Below are 24,271 nucleotides of genomic sequence, written 5' to 3' on the forward strand. Positions count from 1 at the left end.
AAGAAGTAGTGATACTTTGGTACTTGAGATAAGTTCTAAAGGATACTTTGCAAAAGTAATCAATTTGATATTACCTGCTATATTATTAAAAAGGTAACAAATTGATTAAAGTGTGTGTGTGTGTGTGTGTGTTTATAAAAATGTGATTTTCACAGTTAGTGTAATGGATTCCTTTAACAGCCATGGCAGAGGGGATAAAAACAATAGTTTAAAAAATTTTGGTATGTCTCAAAACATTATGTAATATCATTATATATTTATCATTTATAATTTGAACCTCTATATGTTCCATTTTGCACAATTTTATTTATGCTTTAACATGCTGTAGACTGTGCTTTCTAACAATATACTTTTCAGTGCTTCTGTTCTCACCCCCCCCCCCCCCACCAAAAACAAACTAACAAAAAAGCAACCATTACTGAATGCTTTTTAATAAACAGAAATTTAGTTTTTTTTACTGGCAAAGAAAAAAACCTGTAGGTCATTTCCTTGAAAGCAGAGCTACTATTAATCATTACTGTATTCTCTTATCATTCTCCACCATACTCCGATCCTTCAAGATTTGTTTTCCTACATGTTTCTAATTAAAGGCTTTTATTGGATTTTTCATTATAATACAATACTGCATAACAGGATTAACAGAGAACTTGAGAAAATGTCCATAAATACAGTCAAAGCTATAATTTTTTTTTTTTCTAGAATACAGTCCTTTGGTCTCTCACCTGTCAAGTTTGGGGCTGTTTGGTGTTTGCGACCCTTAGGTTGTGTATGAACTATGGTTCATCTCCCAAAAGATATACAGGTCTGTCTCATCTTACGCGGGGGTTCTGTTCCGCGGTTAGCGCGTAAAGCGAAAACCGCATATAGTCAAAATTACATTGAGTTCAATGGCGGGCGGAATCGCCTGCACTACAGGTACAGTATTAAAATTGTAATTTTTCTCTCTTTTTTTTGTTTTTGCCAACCGCGTAAAGCTGAAATCGTGCATGTTAAATGTGTGTAAGATGCGACAGACCTGTACCCAAAATAACAAACCACCCCCTCCCCGCCCCAACACACGTACACACCCCTTATCTCAGACTAGCCATATCCATTGTTTATTACATAGCTTGACTAGTTTTTCTTAAAGCAATCTGCTTTGGAGTCCCATTATGCTTTGCTTACAAATTCCACCCCTATATTGTCCAGCTAGCCTTTGATGGGGTTAAACTATGAATTCTTATGATTGTTAGAAGTTTTTATCCATACCAGAATCTTCATGTTGGGATTGTTTTTTGACCTGCAGAACCTGTTGCCAAAATTTTGAGCTCCAATCCAAGGAATGCTTCTCTTTCCTGTTCCAGCAGTTAGGAAGAACTTTAAGAATCATTCAGGACAAAGGGGCTAATTCAGTTCATCCTGTAGGAATGACAAGGCCAGGATGTGAGGCCACATGAATAAACCAAAGAGCCTCTTTGCATAGGAAGAAGATAAAAGTTTCTTCAGCTTGAAGGAAAGTTCCATTTCTGACTCATATGCTCTTGAAATCATCTTATTTTTTTTAAATTTCACCCTAGTTTTGAATGCTTTAATGTGCTAAGGCTTAAAGAATCAAACAATGAAAGGACATAGGAGTAGTGGCTCCTAATCCCAGGGAGGAGTCTGAATCAGATTTTTCATTCCGCTCTCCACACTCCCTCTGGTGACTATTACAGCTGTAAATCCTGAACACCATCGTGAAAAAATTGATTATCTGAGGGAAAGATGGATTTGTGGCAAAGGCAAAAGACTAAAATTGGGAGATTTGTTTTTTGTTTCAAGCTGTGACAGATGTTTGCCAAATCACTTAATCTTACTCTTCCTCAGTTTCCTAATCTGAAAAATGTGGCTAAGCCTCATGAGGGTGAGGCTAAGTTTAATTAATGTTTGCAGAGCATTTTGAGATCCTTGGCTGTGTGTTAAAGTGCCCTAGGCAACCTTTAGTGCACACCAGCAGGGTCTACACAGACCAGTTAATGCACAACTCATTAGTACTCTTTAGAAATCATACCCTCATAGTGTGTATTGCCACACCATGTAGACAAACAACAGAGTATAAAAGAAAACAGAACTTGTTTGACCTGTCCTTCCCCCGCCAAGCAGTTGATGTCATGTCATTTTTGCCCTTCAAAGTGCAGAAATATGATCTTACAGCCTCTCCAATTTAGCCAAAGTCTGTCTCTCTCACATTCCGTATTTTTCATAGTTATTTCTCCATGTAGAATCTAAGAAACTTTGTCACTGTTGACCTTGAATGTTACTATTATGTAAGTTTAAGAGACTGTGCTCTGTGATGCATTCAGTATCTCACACCACATGGCCAATTTCACTATTCTGTAATCTCTTAGTTTTAAGACTTAATTGTTTCCCTTTTCCGTGCTTTTGGAGATGCTGGTAATTCAGTAGTTATTCCTCCTACTCTGATTTTGCTAATCTTCAACTTTATCTCAGAGCGCTTTCAGTACAGATTGTAATTTCTGATGCATGTCGACTCAATTCTTGGCCTCAGTGATTTGATCTTTAACTTCTATCCTGTTGGATAAACCTTGAAGAAAATCCTGTGAAGTGGAGACAGTGTCTTAAACTGAATCTGTGAACCTGTTGTGGCAAACAAATACAAACCATATATTTCCTCCTCCATACATTTTTAAAGTTGATTCACCAGATGCCTTGCCCATCTTGTGATGGTTTTGTTGATTTTATTATGTGAATAATGCTTTCTGTGGACATAGAGCTGCTGTACATCTTAAAAAAAGAATTGTCCTTGGAACAAGGAGAATCAACTCCTACTGTTCATCTTTTCTTTTTTTATTCGTGTTAACCTATTTTAACACTCCTTTGAAGAGTGACCATGCATGAGGGAGAAAAAATATCTGGTCATGATAATTGGTTTATTACATTTAATATTTATTTAGATGTTGAAGTGGAGCTGCTTCCCACTTACTTAGATATAATTGTGAAACTATTGACAAAGCATAAATAATGTACTTCATGACCTTCACACCTCTACCTTTCCCACTCCCTACAGATGCTTTTTTTTTTTTTTTCCAATTCATTAAGTTCAGTTTGAAAAATGATTGAAAAAACCGCCCTTACCATGTGTGTAGCATGGAGCCTAGGACCTGGTCTACACTAGGAAATTAGGTAGGTATAACTACATTGCTCAGGGATGTGAAAAAATGACACCCTTGAATGATGCAGCTAAACCAATCTAACCCCCAGTGTAGACAGCACTAGGTCGATGGGAGAATTTTTCTCTCAGGATTACCTACGCCTACAGGAGAAGCTGATGGAGCATTTTAAGTGTAGACAAGCCCTAGGTTATGACACAAACAGCTAGTGTGATTATAAAAGTGTTAAGCTGTGTCTCCATGAGTGTTAATGGATTTTCCATTTATGTTAAGTTAAAATCAGTCGAACTTACGTAATTGAAAAAAAGTGTCTTTTTTGCCACTTGGTGAAGTCCACAAAGTAAGTTTCACATTGAAATTTATATGGCTACATTTCATTGTAATGATTTATCATAGTTAATTCCTACTGTTTACCGACACTCATTTTAACTTTTTAGAACTTATATATAAGCCTAATGTTTTACAAAATCAAGCAACTGCTAAAGTATGTATGTAATAATTAAAACAACATGTCAGGCAGGGGCTGGCTTTTTGTTGTCTTTGTACAGTGCCTAGCACAATGACGTCTTGATTCATGATTGATTGGACCCCCTAAGCATTACAGTATAAATGGTGGTGATGTTGAATTAGCTGTTACTAAGGGCAAGATGGCAGTATATGTAACATAAAGAATATAATATAAAGCACTTGTTAATTATCAACTTAAAAAAAACCTTATTAGTTATTTCACACAGTTAATGTGCATTTATAGGAAGGTAAAAATACAGGAATTACTATACCCGATTAGACCATTGATATCTAGAGCAGAAACCTCTCCCTGAGAGTGGCCAGTAACCAAGGCCCTACATTTTTGTTTTTATTTTGTTTAAAATTTCCCGAGAAATATACAAACTTAATAAAGTGAAAATCAGTGCAAGAAAATTAACGTCACAGTTTTCTGGGTAAATATCAGGGTTAATATATGGAAGACAAAAGAAAAGGAACAAATAGAGAAAAATAAGACTTCTTCTGGATCCTGGTCCCTGCTCCAGAAGGAGAGATGGCAGCTTGGTAATGTGGGCGGCCAAGGTAACTGAGCTGCCATCTCTCTTTCTGAAGTAGGCCCACAAGAGGTGGAGGAGGCAGTGTGAAGAAATGGAATGCTCGCCTCCTTCACCTCTTCCACTTCCAGGCTCACTTCGGGCCCATTCTGAAAGGAGAGATGGTGGTTAAGTTGATGCCCAGGTTAGTGAGCTGGGTCCATGGAGTTCTGGCACTCTTTTTTTTTTTTTTTAAGGACTGAAGCACTGATGTACACATGCACATCTGTATGTATCTTCCAATACATTGTTTTATTTTAACGGACAGCCTTATATTTACACTTAGACTAATTCATTAACATAAACACATATACCTAATGTAAAGTATTGGATTTTTCTTAACTTAATCAGTATTTTCATATATTTGAGCAGTCTGAAATTCAGGTCAAAACAAGTAAAAAACTGAATAATAGCTTTTGTAAAAGCCAGGAATTTTACAGTAAAAATGGGTAAAAAGCAAGACAGGAGGGTCTTACCAGTAAAACATGCTTCTTCCCATAGTTTAAAAAAAAAAAAAAAAAAGGGTAATACGTGCCATAATAGATGTTTCATCCTGCCAGTGGTTGGCTTATGCCCTGACGCATGAGGGTTATGTTATAATTTTTTTTTTTAAATTATGCAACCTATCTAACGTAATCGTGGATGTTTGCTTATCTGTGTCTTCTTCTTTTTCTAATCTTTCTAAGCTTCTACACTCAATGATGCTTTGTACCAGTGAGTTCTGTAGGTTAATTATTGACATTTTTTTAGGAGAAAAGGTGTTTTCTTTTATCCATTTTAACTGCTACCTTTCAGTTTCTGATTCCCTTTGTTCTTGCATTATGTGAGAAGCTAAATAGGGACATTTTGTATGTTTTCTCTTATTCATCATCTCCCTAAACTGAACCATCCCATTCTTTTCAGTTTCTCCTCAAGCCTTTAACCATTTTCATCCTTATATCTGGACTGAGACTATCTGAGCTCCCTAAAGCAGAAGTTAAACTGTGAATGAAGTGCTCTGTTGGCCATATTCTGGTTCAGCATGTACAAAAGATAGATTCACAATCCATTACTGAACTAGTGGGAATTGTGAGCAATACACTTATCTTAGAGCAGTGGTGCCCAAACTTTTCCTGTCACGGCACCCCTTACCAGTAATGGAATCTGTCCACACCCCCACTCCTTTCCTGCACAGTTGGCTCAGCAGAGGAGCTTGGGCTGAAGACCGAGCTGGGGTCAGAACTGGGGATGGGAGTGGAGTGGAGCTGTATCTGGGTCCGGGCTGGGGGCAGAGTGGAGCTGTGGTGGGGGCCAGAGCTGGGTTGGAGCCAGGCTGGGGTTGGAGTGGAGCTGTGGCTGAGGCTGGGCTGGGAGCAGAGTGTAGCTGGGGATGGAGCGGAGCTGCAGCTGGGGCCGGAGCTGGGCTGGGAGCAGAGCAGGCGGCGGAATGGAGCTGTGGCTGGGGCGGAGCGGGGCTGGGTGATGCTCCCTCCCTCTGCCCCCTGTGGGGGCTGGCCCTGCTGCACTCCCCCATGAACGTTCCTCCACTACGCCCCCAGCCCAGCTCTGCCCTGATTTCATCTAGCCCTCTAGTCCTAGGGGGGTGCACCCCACAGTTTCGGGACCAGTGGCTTAGAGTATTGGGTGTAAAGGTGGGAGGCAGAGAACGTTTAATAGCAATTCCTTTTTCAGTTAAGAAATTTATTTAGTTATTCAGAATGTATTCCAATCTAGTCAGTGATGCTCAGAGTGATGATGGTTGGGGTGGGAGCAGAAATGTGCCAATACTTACAGCTCCATTTGTAATAGACACTAAAGACTTCCTTTCCACTTGGAATTGGGAATTATGAGTAGTGAAGCGGGGAGATGGAAGCAGTCAATGTTAAAGCAACTGTTTTTTTTATATCAGGATCATATTTCTCCCTCTTACAGTTGGTTGCCACCTTCTAATCTATTCCAATGCTGTTTAATGTTTGGATTTTTATTTGATAGTGCTTTTTAAAGTAATGCGTGTAGACACTTGATCACAGATGTAAGGAATTAGCCTGTTCAGAACCTAGATTCACATTGTCTCTATTTTCAGAATATTTTGTAGGATATTTGAATAAAGAAATTCACATGATTAAGTAGAAATGAGGAGGTAGGGAGTAAATTCTGCCATTCAGGTTGTTACTATGCAGAGGGTACAGCTTATTAAGATTTAAAATAAGATTAAAATTGACATTCCTGCATGGAATTTTTTTTAACCTACTAGTGTTACAAGCAACAACTGATATTACTGTAGCTAAAAACAAAGAGTTTTCCCTCCATTTTTGTCAGTTTACATTGTACATTTTGACAGTTGTTTCACTGTTCCCCTTGCATAATCAGACATTTTGGCTTGCTGTCAGCATGGTCTACAACACAGGAGTGGGGACAGAAAAATACAGGAATGTTTGATGGTAAAACCACAGAAGATGATGGGGACCTAGGGGCAGGTGCAGTGCTCGAAACTACTTGTAAGTCATCTTGAAGCCTAGTCCTGCAAACGCCTGTATGAGTAACCATTGAGCTCAACAGAACTTCTCAGTACCCTGATTCAGGAGAGCCTCCCTATTCAGGAAGATCACGTAAGCATATGCTTAACAGCCTTCTTGAATAAGGATAATTTAAGCACATATTTCAATTCTTTCCTGAATCAGGGTCAGAATAAGTAAAGGAGTATAAGTGTTCAGCAGATCAGCCCTCGGTTTGCAAACTGCTGTGGAAAGGACTGTATGTGAACAAAGAAATTAACTTATTGCTGATGCTTCCACAATTCAAATAATTTTAAAAACCCTTTAAATTTAAGCTGTTTAGAATTTTATAAAGTTGATTCACATTATAAAACTAAGAAATGGAAAATATAATCTCCACAAACCACATGTGATCTCTATATTTAGTTGCACCCAATGTTAAACTTCATTAGAAAAAATAATAATCTAAACTAAAGTTTATAAATAAATTAAATTATAAATTAATGGAGATATCCTATCTCCTAGAACTGGAAGGGACCTTGAAAGGTCATCGAGTCCAGCCCCCTGCCTTCACTAGCAGGACCAAGTACTGATTTGTGCCCCAAATCCCTAAATGGCCCCCTCAAGGATTGAACTCACAAACCTGGGTTTAGTAGGCCAATGCTCAAACCACTGAGCTATCCCTCCTCCCCCTTGTTATGTATTGCTGAACAATTTAAATGGAAAAAGTATGAGAATTGATGATGTATTTTCCCTAGCCATATTTAGTGATCCTCTCATTCTTGTAACACATATACATCTCAGAATTTTTGCACAGGGAACTTTAGAAATATTTACTATATAATGTATATAATTCTGTATATTTTGTTTATAGAAATCTGTATGAGGACATATGACTAGTGTTTTACAGTCTTCTTATATAAATTAAATGGGCTGGATCCTAATTATCTAGCTTAACTGCATATGCTCTTGTTATTGAGATCATTTATTAATGAGATGTCACCCAATTTGAAAAAACAAAACAAAACAAAAAAAAAACCCTTTAAATGTCAAGTTGCTTTGCTCTCCTCAAATGAAAAAGAGCAAATAAGATGATGTTCAATTTTTTTTTCTGAGCCAATTGGTCTGTCTCACTAATCTAGGTTATTGTCAGACTGTAGACAGTCTGTTCAGTAAAATAATTGCATTAAAATCTGGCCTGACTTTACTGGGGAATAAACTTCCTTAAATATAATCTGTTTGCGTAATCTGAATAGCAGTAAAGTGTATTAGTGAATTAAGGTTAGATGTAATAATCACTTTCCTTTAGAATCTCACAAAATATTATTTGCCTACCATATATGATAATTATCTGGAAGTGTAAAGGTTGGAAGGAAAAAAGCTTTGTTTACTTAAAGTAATGCCATCTTCTAAAACAGTGACTTTATGTGATGGGACTCAGGACTTCTGGAGATTTCTAGCGAAAATCCACATGTAGGAAGTGGCTTCTTTGTCAGTATACTTCTTAATGTTGTTCAGGAATATTGTGCTGCTGGACATATTGTCCTGCAGTGAACTCTCTATGTGCAGACGTTTGCATCCACATAAAGCTCAATTTAGGTTCAGAACTTTAATCATGAACATATTTTCCAGCCAAACACTGTTTTAATGCATTTGACTGGAAAGAAAACATCCATCCAGTATTATTATAGTGGAGGGAAAAGTGTTGTGTAACGTCATTTTGAGAAGCGACTCATTTGTTCCATGATTTAAACAAAAGTGACTGATCTTTTACCATCAAAATTATATTGCACTAACTACACAATTATATACAAATTGTGTAATTCCATTGCATAAAATTCCAGTGAAAAGATTGTATATTTTTTTATAAAGTAAATTATTTTTATTTGTTGGGGTGTTGCTGTGTGTATTGTTCAGATCATAGAGGAGAAAAGGTCCTTGCTTCTAGAAGCTTTCACTCTAAAAATTAAAAAAATTTCACACACAAAGCACTTGGATTATAAGTGGTATTCATCACAGGAAGCTTTTGTGTGTATTGTTTTTAATTTACAAATACATACTATTTCTTAGGGTGAATTAATATTGTTCATTTCTGTTCAGAGTATGGAAGAAAGATGGTAGCGGAGAGAATGGTTTTCTATTCGGGTTTACTAAAATAAATATGATTGTTATCTTGACTCTAGTTGTATTTAACAGAAGCATTTTTACCCAAATTCTTTCCACTTACCCATTGTGTGATTTAATTATGAGATGTCATAGATATTATTTCTGAATAGATGATGACTAGAGAAGGGACCACTAAAATAAAGCTCATTTTAAATATATGCTTCAGTGTTCCATGAAGCATTATAACAAATAATTATAAAACATTCTAATCTGTATTTGTCAATTCTGTGTGATAAAACAAAAAATCTGGCCTTCTCAAACTATTCAGAATAATTGGTCATTTAATTTAAATATGACTTTTCAAAATGAGCATCTTAAAGTCCTTTAGTAATAGCTCTTCCTATTTTTTTGGACATTCTGCTTAATACTTAGCAATCCAACATTTAACAGCACAACTCCAAGCAAAATAATCAGTAATATTTCAAAACTCAAAAGCATAGAAAGAACTTCATAAAATAAAATGTTCTTATCCAGCACTGAATGTAAAATTATGTAAATGATCCTACAATATGTTATTAATAAAAGGGTAACTATAAAATCATGGAAATGTAGGACTAGAAGGGACCTTGATAGGTCATCTAGGTAGTCCCCTGTAGTGAGCCAGGGCTAAGTATTATCTAGAGACAGTCTCTGACATGACTCCAAAGAGAAACTGCTGAGCTTCAGTTCATTTGCAAATTTGACACCATCAGATCAGGATTAAACAAAGACCGTGAATGGCTAGCCAACTACAAAAGCAGTTTCTCCTCCCTTGGTGTTCACACCTCAACTGCTAGCAGAGGACCTCACCCTCCCTGATTGAACTAACCTCGTTATCTCCAGACTGATTCTTGCCTGCATAGTTATACCCGCCTCTGGAAATTTCCATTACATGCATCTGACGAAGTGGGTATTCACCCACGAAAGCTTATGCTCCAATACATCTGTTAGTCTTAAAGGTGCCACAGGACTCTGTTGCTTTTTACAGATGCAGACTAACAAGGCTACCCCTCTGATCTTTGACATGTGTTTGTCAAACCTGTCCTTAAAAATCTCCAGTGACAGAGATTCCACACCTCCCTTTGTAATTTGTTCCAGTGCTTAGCTACCCTTATAGTTAGTGAGTTTTTCCTAACGTCTAACCTAAATCTTCCTTGCTGCAATTTAAGCCTATTACTTCTTGTCCTATTCTCAGTGGATAAGGAGAACAATTTATCACTCTCCTATTTATAACAATCTTTTACGTACTTGAAGACTGCATTATTTCCCCAACAGATATCTGGGTAGTTGAAATCCCCCATCACCACCATGTCCTGTGCTTTGGATGATTTTTGTTAGTTATTTAAAAAAAAAAGCCTATTCTTCCTTGTTGGGTGGTCTGTCATAGACCCATGACATCATCCTTACTTTTTACCCTTTTTATTTTTACCCAGAGACTTTCAATAGGTCTGCCTCATATGTCAGCCAGTCCGGTAACTGAATGACCCTGTACTGCTTTGTAGATACCAGACTTCAGTTTGGCCTGAGCTTTTGCTACACTAGGCTGAGGGGGAGGGCATGTTAAGATGAAGGAGATATGGCTCTTTTGAAGTGCTTTATGATAGCAGAATGTATTAAAAGGGGATAAAATGGGGATAAAATGGTGATCTTTACATTAAATGAAAAATCATTAATCTGCTGTGGCAAACTTCCATAAATAGGCTATTCACTTACCAGTTACTGGAAACCACTTTTCTCTTCCAGTTTTAATTTTCCTCTTTCTGCCTCTGTTTTTCGAGAACTGGAATTTTTTGAGGGGATTTCTTGTTTCAAAAATTCCTGGTAGCCTTCAGTAACCTGTTTTCTCAGAATTCCCACCTTCTTTTTATGCAAATATTTGTTACCATCTTGATTGCTATAAGTATCTAAATTTGACAGTTTAGGGCAAAGTGTTAATCCTCTAAATTAATAAAATCCCATTTGGACATTGCTGAAAAGTTGACTTCTTATACCGTGCACGCAAATCAAGGAACTCCAAAAAATGTCACTAGAGTTTCAAAAATGACAAACCCGAGGTATTAGAATCCTCTGGCATAGTTTCACCAAAGAAAAAGATACTAAAAATTGTATAACAAACTTCTGGCAAACAAAAACATTTTGTAATTAACTCTTTAAATTGAATTTCTATGATAAATATGTTGCATGTTTACTGTTGTATTAGAAACAGTAACACGTGTAATGCACTAAATACTGTATTTTCTGGCGTATAAGACTACTTTTTAACCCAGGAAAATCTTCTCAAAAGTCGGGGGTCGTCTTATAGGGCTGAAACTTCCGAGCCGGACTGGAGAATCTGCGGTCGCCGCATATGGTGGGGGGAGCTCAAAAACGGCCGCGGCCGCATCGCCGCCCGATGACGAGGTGAGGGGGCGCCTCACCGGGAAGGTGTAAGTGAAGGGCGGAGCAAGCTGCAGGCGTCCGGGACGCCCGGGGTATGGAAAAAAGAGATAGAGCGGCGCTGTGCCCAGAAAAACACGCCTCTTTCACCCGTCTGGCCCGCCCTTGTATCCTATTACCGTACCTCCTTCTCTGCCTCTCAGATCTCGCTCCTGAGGACTGCAGTGAAGCGGCGCAGGCGCGCATGTGCGAGATCTGAGAGGCAGAGAAGGAGGTAATAGGATACAAGGGCGGGCCAGACGGGTGAAAGAGGCGTGTTTGCGCTACTGCTCTGATAGTCTTGGAGACAGGGAGGGCTGGGCAGGCAGGGAGAGCTGACCAATCCAAGCAGGCTTTGTATACAACAACCAGCCAATCGCCGGTAAGGTACATCGCTTGCCGTGATTGGCTGGTTGTTGTATACTGGGTACCACATACAGTACAGCACCAGTATCTGTACCTGTTCATACAGTATAGCACCAGTACATACAGTACAGTATACAAATGTCCAACAGTCAAAACCCCATCATGGCTCCACCAGCAAGAAGAAAGAAATATGAAGCCAGTTTCAAACTTAAAGTTGTAAACTTTGCCATGGAACATAATAACTGCGCTGCTGCAAGACAATATGGAGTAACAGAAAAGATGGTTCGGGACTGGAAACCAAATGAAAAAGCATTAAAGAGTATGCCAAGGGGTAAGTGTGCATTAAGAAGAGGCACTCCACATTGGCCAAAACTCGAAAAACATGTAGCAGACATGGTGAATGAGCATCGCCAAAACGGTTATGTAGTGACACGAAATAAAATACATTTGTTTGCACTTCAGTGGGCCAAATCTAACCCAGATCACAGCAACAGATTTAAGGCCACTGTATCCTGGTGTACTAGATTCATGGGAAGGCATAATATGGTACTGAGGCAAAAGATGAAAATTGCCCCAAAATTACCTGCAGATCTTGATAGCAAAGTAAATAGTTTCCATCGATACGTAATACAACAGCGCACTAAACATGGCTATGCGTTAAGTAGTATTGGAAATATGGATGAAACTCCAATGAATTTTGATATGGTTGGAAATAAAACTGTCCATCAAAAAGGTGAAAAAACAATTTTAATTAAAACAACAGGACATGAGAAGTCCAGTTTTACAGTGGTACTAGGATGCACAGCTGATGGCGCCAAATTGAGACCAATGATTATTTTTAAAAGAAAAACAATGCCGAAATTCAAGTTCCCTGTTGGTTGTTTTGTACATGTGAATGAAAAAGGCTGGATGGATGAAGAAGGGGTAAAGCTATGGCTTGATAATGTATGGAGCAGGCGACCAGGTGGACTTATTCAAAAATGTAGTCTACTGGTGTGGGATATGTTCAGGGCTCATTTAACTCCCAGCACCAAGCAAATGCTTGCAAGACTAAACACAGATGCGGCAGTTATTCCTGCAGGATTGACATCGTTGGTACAGCCACTGGATGTGTGCCTAAACAAGCCATTTAAAGATCGCATTCAAGAACAGTGGAATGAATGGATGGTTAGCGGCGAAAAGTCATTCACAAAAGGAGGAAACATGCGTGCTCCACAGTTGGATGTTTTGTGCAAGTTTGTCATAAAAGCCTGGAATGATATTGATGCAGAAACAGTAATCAAGTCTTTCAAGAAGTGTGGCATATCAAATTCATTAGATGGTATGGAGGACGACTACTTGTGGCAAGATGAAGAGGAAGCCGAAGCTGAGACCACACCATCTGATACGGAATTCGATCCATACGATGACTGCCTTACAAATGTATCACAAGATGTCACTGATGTACTTATGATATCAGATGACGAACAGGAGGATTTTGAAGGCTTTTAAAGGGAAACTGTCATGCCAGCAAAACCTGTAAAAATACCGTAGCTTGCAGTTATGATGGGCGTTGCTAACTCGCCAGGGACTTGCCCGGCACTTGCTCTCTCTCTCTTGTTTGTTATCTTCCTCCTATCATCATCAGTTCCAGTTTGGTTGACAGCTTAGAAAACAAACAGCATGGCAGCTCCCATGGGTTTATTGTCTTATCCTTCCTTTCAGCTTTAGAGTGAATTAGGAAAAGTTTAATCCACTTGCACTGTTTTATGTTTACATGTTTGATGACAAACAGCCTTATGTTTATAAGTGACAGTTTTCCTGCTAAGTACCTGCATGTCATAAGCATTTGAATTAAAATTACCATATTGAAATCAAATCTGATGGTTTTTTTATTTTTTTTTTGGTGTGCGTTGGAAGAGGGGTAGTCTTATACGGCGAGTATATCCCAAACTCTATATTTTAACTGGAAAACTTGGGGGTCGTCTTATACGCCCAGTCGTCTTATACGCCGGAAAATACGGTACATTGGTTATAAACAAATTCACACAGATAGTACTGCTCTATAATGGCACAGTGACAGAAGTATTGCAAAATTCACTTCTATATAAAGCCAAAATTCTCAAGAGAATGACAACCAAACAAATCCTGGGGAGCTGTAATTCTCTGTAATTATGCTTGTTTTTCTTTTAAATCATTTTTTGATTTACTGGCATTTCTTTTTGTTTGGCACTTCCTTTTTTATTACTGCCTATTTTCTGGAAAATGAAATAATTATTTTGGAGAAATATATTGGGTAGTTCTGAATTGTACATGGTTATGTATGTTTTGATCAACAGCAAAGTGGCAGACATTTTATATGTATTGAGCAAGTGTGCCACCTAGTGTCTGCATTGATTTTTTTGCCTTCACTCAAAATATTTTCATTCCCGTGTGATACCATCTGTAGAATACCTATTTTCGATTTTTAAACAGAATTAAATCAAAGATAATTTTTCTCTTAACTAGGGCTTTTAAGTTGGTCTCATGATTATAACTATTTCCCAGTGACAATATGCAATTACAGAATTGAACACACATTAAGGAATCTCTGGAATTATGAGTGAAGAATTGCCATATTAGTGCTAAAATGTGAAGCAAAGCACGCCAGATTCAAGCTTAACGGGAAAAGGCATACCACTTATGTTCGCTGCACCGTGTCTTCTTGATTGTATTTACTCTAATCTTGAGCCCTTTCTTCTCCATGGTCTCCTAATAAAAACCCTCCAATAAAAATGTTGTTAAAATTATTGGACTTCGTAATGTAAACCATTCTTCTATACGAAGGTGAACTCTTGGACCAGCTTAAACAACTGATTAAACCCCCAAAACAAAACCATACACCTGTAGTTTTGCAAACCAATACTGTTTTCACAGGAATACAAGCAACGATATCTACAGAGTAGTACTGCCTGGATTTCCACTGCTAATCACCAGACAGAAAAGAATACATAGCTTGTGGTGCCATCTCAATCAAATCAACATACTTGCCAAGCACCAGAGAATCAAAAATTGAAAATACATCAAAATGCAAAATCGGAACCCAGGGCTCCAACCCCATGGCCTTGTCCCTGTCCCCTTCCAGCTCAGCATGGTAGGGACAGCCATGCAGCAGGGGACAACCTTCTTCCCCCCCAGCAGTGGCAGCACAGCCCCGTTTATCTTGTGGGCACAAAATGTGTCAGCAGAGGCCCTCCCTTCCCCCTCTTGAGGTCAGGGATGGCAGCAGTAGGCCCATTATTTTAGACACCATAACCGACTAATTCTTGGAGTAGCTAGTCTTGGAACCCACAAGGGGAGAGGCAATTCTTCATCTAGTCCAAAGCGCAGAGCCGAGGATCTGATCCAAGAGGTAAATATAGCTGAAACCGCTCGATGATAGCGACCATAATGTAATTAAATTTCACATCACTGCAGAAAGGGAAACACCAAAGAAATGCACCTCTGATGCATTTAACTTCAAAAAGGGGTAGTACACAAAAATAAGCTAGTTAAATGGAAGTTAAAAGGAACAGTCTTAAAACAACTGTAAAATGCCTACAAGCTGCATGGAAACTCTTTAAAAACACCATAATACAGGCTCAAACTAAATGTATCATCCAAATTAAAACAAACAAACAAACAGTAAGAGGACCAAATAAATGCACCATGGCTAAACACCAAAGAAAAAGAGGCAGGTAGAAGCAAAAAGGCATCCTTAAAAAATTGAAAGTTAAATCCTTATGAGGAAAATAGGAGCATAATCTCTGGCAAGTCAAGTGTAAAAGTATAATTAAATAGGTCAAAGAAGACTTTAAAGCGCACCTAATGAAACAGAAACTAACGCAAAATTGTTCTCAAGTACATCAGAAGCAGGAAACCTTCCAAACAATCAGTGGAGCCACTGAACAATCGAGGTGCTAAAGGAGCACTCAAAGAAAGGACACTGCGGTGAAGCTAAATGAAATCTTTGCTTCTGTCTTCACTGCAGAGGATTTGAGGGCCATTCCCATACCTGAGCCATTCTCTCTGACAAATTAGGGGAACTGTCCGAGATTGAGATGCCAGTAGAGGAGGTTTTGGAACAAATTGATAGATTAAACAGTAATATGTCACCATACTAACTGTGGTATATAACCTATTGCTTTAATCAGCCTCTGTATTACCAGCTGACTGGCAGATAGCTAATGTCACACCCATTTTTAAAAAAGGCTCCAGAGGCGATCCTGCCAATTACAGGCTGGGAAGCCTAACTTCAGTACCAGGCAAATTGGTTGAAACTATAGTAAAGAATGGAATTATCAGACACATAGATGAACCTCATATGTTGGAAGAATCAACACGATTTTTGTAAAGGGAACACATGTCTCACCAATATATTAGAATTCTTTGAAGATGTCAAGAAACATGTGGACAAGGGTGATCCAGTGGATACAGTGTACTTGGACTTTTAGAAAGTATTTGGTGACTCTCATCAAAGGCTCTTAAGCAGAGTAAGCAGTCATGGGATAAGAAGGAAGGTGCTCTCATCGAACAGTTACTGGTTAAAAGACAGAAAACAAAGGATAGGAATAAATGGTCAACATTTACGAGAGAGAGAGGTAAATAGTGGGCTCCTCCCAAGAATTTGTACTAGGACCAGTGCTGTTCAACATATTCATAAATGATCTGGAAAAGGAGTAAAGAGTGAGATGGCAAAGTTTGCAGACGAGACAAAATTACTCGATAGTTAAGTCTAAAGCTGACTGTGAAGAGTTACAAAGGGATTTCACAAAACTGGGTGACCGGGCAACAAAATGCTGATGAAAGTCAATATTGGTGAATTCAAAATAAAGCACATTAGAAAAAATAATCACAATTTATACGTATACAATGATGGGATGTAAATTAGTGGTTATCTCTCATGAAAGAGATCTTGGAGACATCTTGGATAGTTCTCTGAAAACATCTGCTCAAAATGCAGCGGCAGTCAAAAAAGCTAACAGAATGTTGGGAACCATTAAGAAAGGGATAGATAACATGACAGAAAATATTGTAAGGTCACTATATAAATCCATAGTATGCCTATCCCTTGAATACTGCATGAAGTTCTGATCATCCCATCTCAAAAAAATAAATAAATAAATAAATAAGTGAAAATTGGAAAAGGTACAGAGAAGCACAAGAAAAATGATTAGGAGTATGGAACAGCTTCCATCTGAGGAGAGATTAGAAAGACTGGGACTGTTTAGCTTCTAAAAGAGATGTCAAAGAGGGGAGGAGGTATGATAGAAGTATATAAAATCATGAATGATGTGGAGAAAGTAAAGAGGGAAGTGTTATTTAGCCCCGTCACATGACACAATAACCAGAGATTGTGGATGAATTTAATAGGCAGCAGGTTTAAAACAAACAAAAGGAAGTACTTCTTCACCCATGCTGTCAGCCTGTGGAACTCATTGCCAGGGGATGTTGTGATGGCCAAATGTATAATTGGGTTAAAAATAAAAAGTCCATGAATGACTATTAGGCAGGATGGTTAGGGGCACAGCCCCATGCTCTGGGTGTCCCTAAGCTTCTCACTGCCACAATCTGGAAGTGGACAACGGGGGATAACTCACTCAATACTTGTCCTGTTCTGTTCATTCCCTCTGAAACATTTGGCACCTGCCACAGGATACTGGGCTAGATGGACCCTTGGTCTGACCCAGTTATTCACTTCTTATCTCAAATATTGTCATTTTATCTGTGGCAGTCTTCCTAACTCCTTAATATTTTAAATAGTGTGACTAATATTTTCTCATTCCAGGAAGTGGAGCCATTTTACTCCCCTATCTCATTACCTTCTTTAGCATCCTCTCCTTTTCTAAAACCCATTCATAAATGCCCTCCTGGATTTCAGAACTCTCCCTGGATGTGATACATCCTATATGACTGACTTCATTCATTTCCTTCCCTGCCTACTTGTTCCACTACTACAGTCTAGGACTTCCCTCTGTTTTCATCCCCTGTCTAATGTTTTGACAGGATAGAGAGAAATTATTTGCACACCCAATTTTATCTGGATAACTGTCCCTGCCTCTCCTGTCTTTTCTTTAAGAGATCTCCCTTTAAATCATTTCTTAAACATGTTTTTGTATTAATTTGTTTTACTGTTTCTTTTACAAGTTTCAGCTAAGATTGCTAAAAATGAAAGGTTAGCGAGAAAAAGTTTCTCTATTTTCAGTTTCTTTACTTTGCAAATTTGACAGCAAAAGTCTGTTCACCAATTCTCCTGTATAGCTAGTCATTTTCCTGTTTTGTGTGAATTTTTCATAATGGGGAGAGAACATTTTTTAAAATTAGGGATACATGATTACAAGACAACAAAAAGTGGCAGAGGGACTCAGAATTAGCTGTATTACCTGGAACAATGGTGGTTTTTTTTTTTTTTTTTTGTAGCTGACTTGATTTCAAGTTGAGTGTTCCCTTTAAATCTCTTTAGATTATTTTTACCCTGAGACTTAGTGTTTTCGGACTTAGTGTGCATTAAGGTCACTCTATAATAAATAAAATGTATTCTAGCATTTTTTAAATTCCATACAGTTGGAACACTTTTTCTATTTACTTTTTAGGGACTTTGCTTTTTGTAAGATGATGTCACTTTACTGAATGATTCGGCTCTTCTATTTATTAAACACCATATTTTTGAAGTTTAAAACTTGGATGTACTAATTTGCTCTTGACAGAAACTTGGCATGTAACATGCTTGACACATATTTAAATGTGTGAAAAATAAACACTAGCAAGACATTTGGATATGAAAATTACTAATCATACTTGTGATGGAATAGCATTTCATGGACTTTTATTTAGGAGTATAATTATGTTATATATTATTTACTTATAGTAATGCCCAGAATGTGTTAGCTGCTTTCCAAACACGTAAAGATGGTCTGTGCTCCTAGGAGCACACATTTTAAGAACAAACAAGTAGGCAGAGTTGAGGGAAAGAAGAAGAATAAGCTATTTATATATGTCACCTTGATTCACAATAAGCAGCACTGCAAAAGTGGGTCCTTAAGAGGGACTTTAAAGAACAAAAGATAGAGGCCTTGCAGGTGAGTTCAGGGAGTTCATATCATGCATAGGGGGACTGCATAAAAGAAGGCATGAAGGTTGATTGCATGAGAATCTGACAATGGGTAGATGAGGTTGATGAACCCAAGAGTTGGGGCCAGCATAAAGTTTGACAAGGATAAGTAGGAAGGGGAAGAGTTATGTAGAGTTTTGAAAGACGGTGACAAGAAGCTTAAATTTGCAACAATATTAGATGGGAAGCCAAAGGAGGGATCAAGAAAAATCAAGATCACACCAGCAGGCAAGAAAGATGAGTTTAGCAGTAGCATTTTATAAAGACTGAAGGATTGGGGGAGGAAATATGTATGTATTTATGAGGCCAGAGAAGAGTAAGTTGCTGTAATCCAGGAAGGATAAAATGAGGGCCTGAGCAAGAGATTTGGCTATCGGGAATAGAAAGAAAAGGACGGATCTTGGAAATGCTGAAGAAGGAGCAGGATTGGGAATGGCTTGGATTTTTAGTTTACTGTATTGTCCTAACTCATAATTTTCCATGATATATATTTTTTTATTTCAAACATATGGAAGCAGGGCTGGCTCCAGGCACCAGCTTATCAAGCAGGTGCTTGGGGCCACTTCGGAGAGGGGCGGCACGTCCAGATGTTCGGTAGCAATCCTGCTCGGAGCGAAGGACCTCCCGACGAATTTTGTTTTTGTTTTGGTTTTTTTTGTTTGGCTGCTTGGGGCGGCCAAAACCCTGGAGCTGGCCCTGTATGGAAGCTTCTGTTAACATCAGAGACTTTCCTTTAAAGAAACCAGATAATTAGATTGAGTGTTAGCAGTGCATCCTTAATTCATTTCATTGTGCCAAGTTATCATAGAGCAGTGATACTCAGACCTCAGTGGTTCAGGAGCCGAATTAGCAATCAACATTACCCGAAAGAGCTACAGTATTGTTGTACAGTGAATGTATTGTTTCATTTACTATAGTACTATCTATTCATATTTAAACAGTACAACAGGGGAAATATTTAGTTTTTTATATATATATTATTCTCACAGCAAATAAGTTAATAACTTAGTGCAAGCTGATAACATAATTGGTTAATAACATAGTAAAAGCATCCTGACTGGTTAATAATTAATTCAGTGTTTTAATATCATGTGTTTTAATATCATGTACTGCAAAGAGCAGCAAGAGACACATTAGAGAGCCACTTGCGGCTCACGAACCTCAGTCTGAGTATCCCTGTCATAGAGCATAAGGTACAGAAAATCACGTACTTTGTTACTGAAGTAGAATTATGATGTTACTACTACCACAAGAATAGAGAAGGCTTCAGGGTTTGTCTTCTCAAGACATTGTTTCCACAGCAGTAGACAGTTCCATCTAAATCCAAACAGTTTTGTCTGAAAAGTAATCTGAACATTGCCAGTTTCAGTGTCCCTCTAATTACATCCATTTTTTTTGTGGGAAAAGAGGTTCTTTCAGATGAGACTTTAAAAATCAAGGATTTGTCTGTTCTGCATGGATATTTAAAGCTCACTTTCATTTTCTATCATAGCTGAGTTTTGCCCTGCTATAAATAGTGAAATTCCAGTTTGCAACCATGTTATCAAATGTGCTGTGCTTGTTGATAGCCTTGCTCCATCCTCAGTCCTGAACATGGCTTCTTTTAAGTCCTGAAGTGACTCCTGGGTAATGGAGATCTGTCTAAAGGTTTGAAAAGCATTTTGTGAATTTTTGTGATGAGAGGCATTATATCAATATAAGATGCTGTTCTTTACTCTCCATTTTCTTCTGGTTTTGTTGTTGTTGTTATTAGGGCAACTTTTCCTCTTTTAATGTAGATTCTTGTTTGAATTTGTGTCCTCGGCTGTACTCTGTGTATGCAAGCCATGATTGTATGTATGTCCATAATGTATAATTGTACTCAGAACAGATATTGTCCCTTATGTTAATTTAACATGCTGATGATATTCAAATTGACATGCAGTCTCTCTCTTTGCTTATTTAAAACTCATCAGCACGATTTTTCTTCCACTATTTAGATGTTAGCCCTTGGGACAGTGTTTCAACACCTGGCACTTCTTAATAGAATATCTTTTTAATTAAAATAAAAATCATGCATTATATTTTAATTAAAACTTGCATCATAAAATGTTTATCCATTGCCATTTTAGTTCATCCCACATTGCCTTTGGGAATATCTGTTAATAAAATAGGGCAATTTAAACACTTACATTTTTTCTTAATTAAAAAAATATAGTGTCTGGTCCTCTGACACCTCACCTAAATGGAGATTGTGTCCCTATTTCAAAAGAGTGGTTCTTTTGTTTTGTTTTTAAGAACTCTATTTGAAGAAAAAATAGTATGATATAGAAAGTAATATTTTCTATTAATATTATATATTCTAGTAATAAAACCAATATGAGTGAAGTCATAGATACGTCTTGCTACAATCATACTACCTTGTGCTAAGATTCTGTGACATTTTCCAAGCCAGATTCTGTGACATTTTCCAAGCCAATCAAGATTGGGCAAGGTCAGTGCTTGATTGGGACAAAAAGTGTCTCTGTGTAGATGGTGCTTGTTGGCAATTAACATTGGGTGATGGCTTTTGTAGGTTTTCCAGTAAAGTTCTTATCAGTGAAAATTCATTTGAAACAAATGTGATTTAAAATTTCAGTGTTCTAAAGATGTATGTACTGTTAAAAGTTTAATATTTCAGATATAAATGCCCAAAAGCTTATTTTAGTGTTGTTTTTTCGAGGTCAGTTATCCAGAAAGACAAAGTGTTTTTGAAGATTGTGAAATCTAATGGAAAAACAATGATAATGTAATAGCTCCTTTAACACAGCTTTCTTAGTTGCCCTATGCATTACATAGCACTTATGTAGGTGTTCAATAATAAAACGAAATTTATTTAGTTACCATTATTATCAAGTACATAACATTAATATTGACCAACCTCAGTCACTTTTCTGGTTAAGTTAATGTTATTTTAAAAGTTACTATCAATTTGAAATTTAGTCAGTTTTAAAAAAGTTAAATGTAGTTTCTGTGCTACCCTCACCCTTGAGTTCTCTGCCATTTTTTATGGTTGCAGCATTTTTCCTGTTTTGTGTACGTTTTTTCTCTCATGTCTTTTGAAAGACTGACACAAACTGGGGAAACTAAGACCCCAACATTGCAGTGCTGTCACACAGAAATAACTTTACACAGCTGAGTAGTCTTGCATGATATTTGGGACTGTGCACCAGGCTAAAATTACCAGAGTGCATAAGTGTCTGCAGGATCAGTACCTAACTGGAGATGGAAAGCAATGAAACTGGCTGTCAAATGTGAAAAGTAAATAAACTGTACAAATAGTTTTTTTCCTCTGATCTTTTCATTTATGATAACCTTAGATATTGTTTGTAACAATTGTAGGTGACAAATTCTGACAGAAGGGATTTTTAAGCGGCCCGTATGCTTTTAAATACACCGCTACCTCGATATAACACGAATTTGGATATAACGCAGTAAAGCAGTGCTCCGGGGGGCGCGGGGCTGCGCACTCCGGTGAATCAAAGCAAGTTCAATATAACGCGGTTTCACCTATAACGCGGTAAGATTTTTTTGGCTCCTGAGGACAGCGTTATATCGAGGTAGAGGTATATTTGTTATTTCAAGGCTTGATCCTTTAAACACCTTAATAGTATGCTAGTAGAGTTAGGGTTAGGTGATTAGTTTTGTAAACTTTGGGGCAGGGATTGTTTTCCTTTTGTATGTATTTTTGTAAATTTTGGAAACTACTAATAATAAGAAATAATTCAAAATGGCAAGAATGCCTCTTACAAAGAAATGTTAATCTGGGTATTTAATTGTATTTTATTTAACTGTTGAATGCTATTTTTAAATATTATATCAAAATGGTTTTGGATTTGTTCTAGCTCGGTTCATAATGTGTTAGAAATAGGTGAACACTGAATATTAAATCTTTCATTTCAGTTTGATTTTGTTTCATTACATTTGAATTTTTTATACATTCTGTGTTTCTATTATAAGCATTTTATGACTGGAATCTTTTTTTCTTGTCTGTGAAGTGCGTAGTACTCTTTCTGATAGATTTTTTTGTATGAAAATATACGTATATTAAAAGATAATTATATAGGTTCCTAGGTCAAGTGCTCGAAATTAGGAAATGCAAGATTAAAGGTTTCCCGTGCAACCTTAATTCTGCCTCATGTGTGTCCATCTTGTATGTTCAATGAAACAAAGGTTCTGTGGGGGAAAAATGGTATGTGATCATGTAATTAAAGACTTTTGTAAAGCATATGCCCAAGGCAGCAGAATGAAGCCTGCATTTCCTAAATATTTGATTTCAGATATTAAATAACTTTTTTACATAATTTGTTGTATGTTATTTCCCAGTACTTTTTAAAAGATTAAAATAAACTATTATGTAGAACTGTAACAGCCCTCCCCAATTGTGCATCATAAGGAGGGACTGAATCTTAAACTTTCAGTACTTCAGCATAGACCTCTGCCACTTGAGCAACAGGACTAAGTACACTAGCTAGCTGGCATCAGCAGAAGGCTGTTGTATACAGAGGAGTATAAAAGGGTGGGCCATGTCCTGGGTCATGGGGCGCCCAAGTACCAGTTCCTCCTATAATAGCTAAGACCCACAGTCCTGTGATTGGTTCTGCTTGGTCACAACCCGGTACCCTGCCAGAGCTCCCTTGAAATTAATTAATGCTCCATGCAGAGATCTGACTGTGCAGAGGAGTTTGCAGGATCAAGGCCTAAAGTAGGAAAAGGAAATTAAATTGGAGTACTGGAATTGAAATTATTAATGAATTAATCTACAAACTGTGAATTTGGGGATTTCATAGGAATTCTAAGCATGAATAATTCATTAGCTTTTTCTGTGCTCAACTTTCTCTGTGTTCTGTATATACTTGATTTTACTAACTTTGCATTAGCTCCTTATTCTGGGAGTATGTGTACATGTATTGGGATCAGAAATTGTTTTTATGGTGGTTTACATTATTACTCAAATGTTAAATGTTATCTTCATTTTTCAACCAACTGTTGCAGTAATGAAGGGCTCTGTTTTTGGAGCTTATCTGCTTTAGGCAATTGAAATTGAATCTGTCCTGTGATCCGGTTATCCCCTGCTAATGAGCTCCAAAGAGAGAGAAATCTGCTCTTTTTCTGTAAGTGAAGGTTACCTCAGCTATATGAACTCGTTGCCATATTGATCTGCACAGTTGGGTTTGATTGCTAATGAGAGATGTGACTTGTAACTAACCCTTTTACCCACTGCTTGTTATTTTGCTAATTCTTCTAGCAGTTTGTCTACATATATTTAAATATATAAGAAGTAAAATATGAAATGGCATGCAGAACATTTTACTTTGAAAAATGATATAATCCTATGATTTTAACATATTATAGGAACAAGTTGCAAAATACAATGCAATAAAGTAAAAATAAACTACATTGATATCAATTTCCAGATGACCCTCTAGAAGTAGAAAATGCAATTTGATAGCGGAAATATGTGTTTACCATGTTGTCTACATTTGTGTTTTCAAGTGTCATCATGTGTGTAAAGAC

At 37.5% G+C, this 24,271-nt stretch overlaps 1 protein-coding gene across 16 annotated transcripts in view; it reads left to right on the forward strand.

The window, feature by feature from the left end:
* The window catches only part of PHF14 (PHD finger protein 14), a 267,127-nt gene that overhangs the window by 89,215 nt on the left and 153,641 nt on the right, over positions 1-24,271 (forward strand). Inside the window, exon 15 of one of the 16 annotated variants that reach the window (XM_065583165.1) lies at positions 1,286-4,128. The exons of the other annotated variants lie outside the window; for them this stretch is intronic. Coding sequence (XP_065439237.1) covers positions 1,286-1,306 — 21 coding nt within the window. The 3' untranslated portion in view covers positions 1,307-4,128. Of the gene's footprint in view, positions 1-1,285; positions 4,129-24,271 lie in introns of those variants that run through there. 16 annotated transcript variants of the gene reach the window in all.

Source organism: Chrysemys picta, chromosome 2 (genome assembly GCF_011386835.1).
Source record: "Chrysemys picta bellii isolate R12L10 chromosome 2, ASM1138683v2, whole genome shotgun sequence".
In the NCBI taxonomy this organism is placed as follows: Eukaryota; Metazoa; Chordata; order Testudines; family Emydidae; genus Chrysemys; species Chrysemys picta.